This window comes from Vombatus ursinus, unplaced genomic scaffold (genome assembly GCF_900497805.2).
Source record: "Vombatus ursinus unplaced genomic scaffold, bare-nosed wombat genome assembly UNPS02014818.1, whole genome shotgun sequence".
Lineage (NCBI taxonomy): Eukaryota > Metazoa > Chordata > Mammalia > Diprotodontia > Vombatidae > Vombatus > Vombatus ursinus.
This window is the reverse complement of record NW_020954596.1, coordinates 1,755,921-1,760,981: the sequence shown is the minus strand read 5'-3', so window position 1 is coordinate 1,760,981 and position 5,061 is coordinate 1,755,921. Positions and strand designations below refer to the sequence as shown.

At 46.6% G+C, this 5,061-nt stretch overlaps 1 protein-coding gene across 1 annotated transcript in view; it reads left to right on the top strand.

Moving 5' to 3' along the window:
- The first annotated feature begins 1,927 nt into the window (after positions 1-1,927).
- The window catches only part of SLC49A3 (solute carrier family 49 member 3), a 56,099-nt gene continuing 52,965 nt past the window's right edge, over positions 1,928-5,061 (top strand). The window contains exon 1 of the mRNA XM_027836468.1: positions 1,928-2,288. Coding sequence (XP_027692269.1) covers positions 2,136-2,288 — 153 coding nt within the window. The 5' untranslated portion in view covers positions 1,928-2,135. The remainder of the gene's footprint in view (positions 2,289-5,061) is intronic.

Here is a 5,061-nt window from a genome sequence, read left to right as displayed (position 1 = left end):
CATTCTGTTATCTCCCAATTGCCCTGGCCACTTCCTACTCTTAATCCTATGTAGATTCCATTCTCCCTTGGCCACGTGGTTCAGGGCCCTGGTATTCTGCTCACCTCAGTTTACTGGCCACTCCCATCCAGATTCTCCAGTCACCCCAGGCTACTTGGCCGCTCCTGGATCCCCCCCCAGGCTTTCTGTATATAAGGTCCATCTTGTCTCCATTAAGGTGCTCAGATTCTTAAAATCTAGCCATGAGCTCAAATTCTCAATATGACAAATGTTCTAATAAACCTTGTCTTTGGCTGAAAGAAGGCTTGGGTGGAATTCATTCGAGCAGAACCCACTGTTGTGATTTTGAGGTCCCAGCACCCCTGAACCCCTAAACCTCAATGCTAGCCCCACTCAATTGCACAATCCAATTTGAATAGATAGGAGTCCCCAGGTGGCTCTTTCCTGCTCATGTCACCAGTCAGATCACAACAGGACCAGTGGGATTGGGTGGAAAGGGACAATTCCAATATCACTACCTCATTTTAAATCTAAAAAAGAAAGATGAATTGCAGGGAGATGCCCATACCAAGTCATACTTAACATCTGTCTCTAAAATTCAGCATAAACCTTGTTCCAAAGCCCCAGATCCAAGTTGTCTAGAGGCGAGAGCTTCAGCCTTCTCCAGTCCCCTTTGAGCCCCTCCTTTGGAGGGACTGACTTCAAACAGGATTCCTCCCTCTGGACTCTCCATGAGCATAGCGTGGAGTCCACTAAGAAGAGTCTCAAATCAAAGCACTTTGGGACAAAAGTTAGGCTTGTTTGGCCTTTAAAGCCCTCCATAACCTGGCCCCTTTCTACCTTTCCAGTCTTCTTACACCGTACTCCCTCCTACGGCTCTGCATGCTCTTCGATCCAGTGACACTGGACTCCTGGCACACTACACCCCAACTCCAGGCATTTTCACCAGCTGCTTCCCGTTCCTGGAATACTCTCCCTCCTCATCTCCAACTTCTGGCTTTCCCAGACTCCTTCATGTCTCAAAGTCCTATTTTCTGCAAGAAGCTTTTCTAGGCCTTGATCTTTTCTCTGACATTATTTCCAGTTAATCCCTTTACATACCTACTTATTTACATGTTGTCTCTCCCATTATATTATTTTTTTTTAAGCCAAAGACAAGGTTTATTAGAACACCGATAGAGGTGGGCAAGATATTAAGGAATTTCAGCACTGGCCAGACTCTTAAGTAATCTGAGCATTGGCCAGACTCTCATGGAAGCTGAGCACTTTAATGGAGGCAACTGTGGGGACAGAGAAGGGGTCTAGATTAAGGGCGGGAAGTGGTTGGGAGCGATTGGGAGGTAATAGACAATGAAGGGTAAGACTAGGTTAGAGGTAACTGAATTGTCTCCCATTATGTTATGAGCTCTTTGAGAGCGGGACTGCTTTTGGCCTTTCTTTGTATCTCCAATACTTAGCACAGTGTCTGGCACATAGAAAGGGTTTAATGAACACTAGTTGACAGACACAACAAGTGGTTACAAAGCGTCCCTCCCCGTGATTTCCCAGTTACAAACTGTTTCTCTCTGTGAAGCTCTAGTTACAAAATGACCTTCCCTGGGACTTCCCTGGGCACTCATGGCTCTAACTTAGGCTCTCATCGCTGGGCAGAGACCGGACATACTGACCCTAGAAGGAAATGAGGCTCACGAATAGCCAGAACTGGATGGCTCGAGATCTGCGATCCCAAAACAGACTTTTCAGATGCCCCAGCGCTCCAGGTGCGCCCGCACTTGCCACTGGATCCACCCTTCCCCTGCACTACGTGATCCCGCCTGCTGTTTCACTTCTCTGGGCGCCCCCCCTCCTCCCTTCCAGATCCCCGCCTCCCCAACCGGCGTTGGTCGGGTTGTTTCGGTGGCGGCTGGGTTGCGTCACGCTGGGAAGGAGACACCCGCGTGTGGCATGAAGGCTGAAGGCTGGGGCCGAGCGGTGGACGCTCGCAAAGCAATAAACAGGCGACCCCGGGTGGAGCCGAAGGCCGCCCGTGGGCTGTGACGTGAGATCCTCCGGCCAGACTAGCTCCGCGCCGCCGCCGAGTTCATGCCACAGGGCGCGGGAGGAGGCTCCCTGCTAAGCCACTTCTTCCCGACGGGATGCCGGACGCCGCAGCCCCTGGCACCTCGGAGACCCCCATTGTGGGGAGCGCAAAGCCCAGTGCTCTGAGCGAACTGACCCGCTACCGGACCTACAAGCGGCGATGGTTCTTCCTTCTGGTCGTCTCCTTGCTCAACTGTTCCAATGCTATGGTGCGGAGCCGGAGGGAGGCGGGAGTAGGGGAGAAGGGGAGGCTGGTACCTTGGGCCAGGAGCGGGCTGGCTGGGCCTGTCTTCAGAGGGACCTCAGGCTCGAGCTGGGGGGGCGGGCGGGGCGGAGGCACTCACAGATTTGGTCGGATTGGAGACCAGCGAGTTCTGTCTCATGCTGTTCTGTTGGGATGTTACGGCTGTTCGAAGAAGCAGAAACAGAAAGCAGTCCATTCAGGCCCCTTTTTTAGAGAGGGAGAAAGAGAGGCCCAGAGAGGGGAAGGAACGTGCTTACAGGGCTGGGATCCCAGCTCTCTGGCTCCCAGCTATGGCCACTGGGATGGAGTAGCAAAGGTACCTTCTGAGGCTCAGCAGCGCAAGCTAAAATGTGGAAGAGGAAATGCCATAAGAAGCCCCCAGAAAGATTTATATGTGGGACTTGGCATGTATCTCTATTAAATTTCATTCTGGTCTAATCTGGACCTGTGATTTCAGCGATAAGTAGGTGTGAGGCAGATCCCTCTGCCACCGCTGATTCAGTAGCTATCTTGTTATAGAAATGAGTCTTATTGAGGTGCCTGGGATAGTAAGAGGCTGCTGCTACCTTCTCAGGATCACACAACCACCAAATGTCAGAAACAGGCCTTGAACCCAAGGTCTTCCTGACTCCAAAATCGACTCTGTCCACTATACCATGCTGCTCGTATAGTCTGAACCAACTTTTCTTCTTTTTAGAAATCCAACTTAAATTATTGGCCCTCTGGGAAATCTCCCCCATCTCCCCTTTGGTTTTTACCTTTCCCCTTCTGACCTTACACAGATCTTTGCCTTGTAACTCTCTAATGCACTAAGGCAGCAAGAAGCCTAGAACCAGGAAGACTCATATTCCAGAGTTCAAATCTGGCCTTAGACACTTACTAGCTGTGTGACCCTGAGCAAGTCACTTAACCCTGTTTGCCTTAGTTTCCTCATCTGTAAAATGAGCTGGAGAAAGAAATGGCAAATCACTTCAGTATCTTTGCCAAGAAAAGCCCAAATGTGGTCATGAAGAGTTGGACATGACTGAATAACAACATGTACTAATCTTGTGATAGCTAGTATTACAGTTCTCCTCTTTCTTTCTACTAGAATCCATAAGGTCAGAAACCTAGGCTTATTTCCACACCTACCCTGCACCATATTCAGTATATATTAGGTGTTTAATGGATATTTGTTATGGGCATGTGGAACCTTTATAGGCTCTTGGCACAACTGAGGAAGATTTCCTTCTTCTTCAGCCTTGCTAAGGCATTACTGGAGAAAATTTTATTTATTTATTTATGTTAGACTCAAACACCAGAACACAAATACAGAATAGAGAAAAGAAAAAGAAAAAATATATCATAAACTTAAATATTGGAACTTAATTACAAAGTAAGAAAAGAAAAAAAAGCATGTCATGTGCATAGCAGAACATAAGAGAGGATTCAAAATATGTAATGATAAATTTTCATTTCAAGAAAGTCTGTATGATAAATACTACACATTGTGTTGAGAGTTTTCCATCTTTTCTTTGCTTCTTTGTAAGTTTTCTTTTGTTCTCTGCTGTGCACTTTTTTAACTTTGTTCTTTTTTTCCCTCCCCACCCCCCCAACGCATTGAGTGTGGATATATTTCTCCATAGCTATATACATATACATATACATATATATATATACTCACATATATAGACATGTACTTTCCCAAACAAATTCTACTCTTGATCTTTGTTTTTATATTTGCGCATATCTCTTGTTTCCTATCCCTCCTGACTCCTTTACTTCTACACTGGATAAAATTTTAAAGTGAAGCAATGCATCAGAGGGCTTGCAGTGGGCTGTGTGTGTGGGGGGGGTGGGGGGGGAAATGTGTTGATTTGTTTTTCAAGCATTGTGGGCATTGGAAGGTGGGGAGGGTATCAGAAGGCTGTCGGTGTCTGGGCCTTGCACATGTTCTGTTCCAGAGGAATTTCACCCTAACAATAGAGCCTTGTCAAGACTTGGACTGTCTCAGCGTCTCCTCTTTAAGACTAAGATCCTTTCCTCTCGTAGGTTGGAGCAATACAGTATACTAATGTAGCAAACGGTTTTCTTAATCACATACCAGCTGTGCAAATCACATACAGAGTTTAGATGAGATATGGCCCTTGCCTTTAAAGGATGAGTAGAGTGTGCATATAGCTTAGAGACTGATAAAAGTACCATGTGAGGTATTAAAGCGGGTGTTGAGAGGAATCCAACAAGGAAAGAAAAACTATCTGAAGAAAACTGGACTTTAAAAGGCAATTAAGAACAGAAGTGATAAAATGGGAGGGGTCAGGGAAGGGTGAAGAGAAGATATTCTAGTCCTAGGGAACAGTATAAACAAGGCACAAAGTCATAATGTGACATATTTGCTGGGGGTGGGGGTGGGGAGGAGTAGACAGTCGGAAGTTGTCCATTACTAGAAATCCACAATTAAAGAAGTAAGGGAAGAGATGGCTAATCAAAATTAGCGTTTCCTAATCAAGCACCACTATTCAAGTCTCAGAATCTCCCAGGCAGCAGCCAACTAGGATGTCAGGGTGTTTTCTTGTGTGTATGTCAACAATATATAATAAGAGGGGAAAGATAGGGCATTACATTATGGAGGTCTTTGAATACCAGGTCAAGGAAGGCAAACTTGAATTAATAGAGTAGTAGTTCTCTGTTCTAATCTGGAAGATTAGTTTGGAAGGAGAGATTGAAATGGGGAGTGGGGGTGGGGGTGGGAAGGGGAC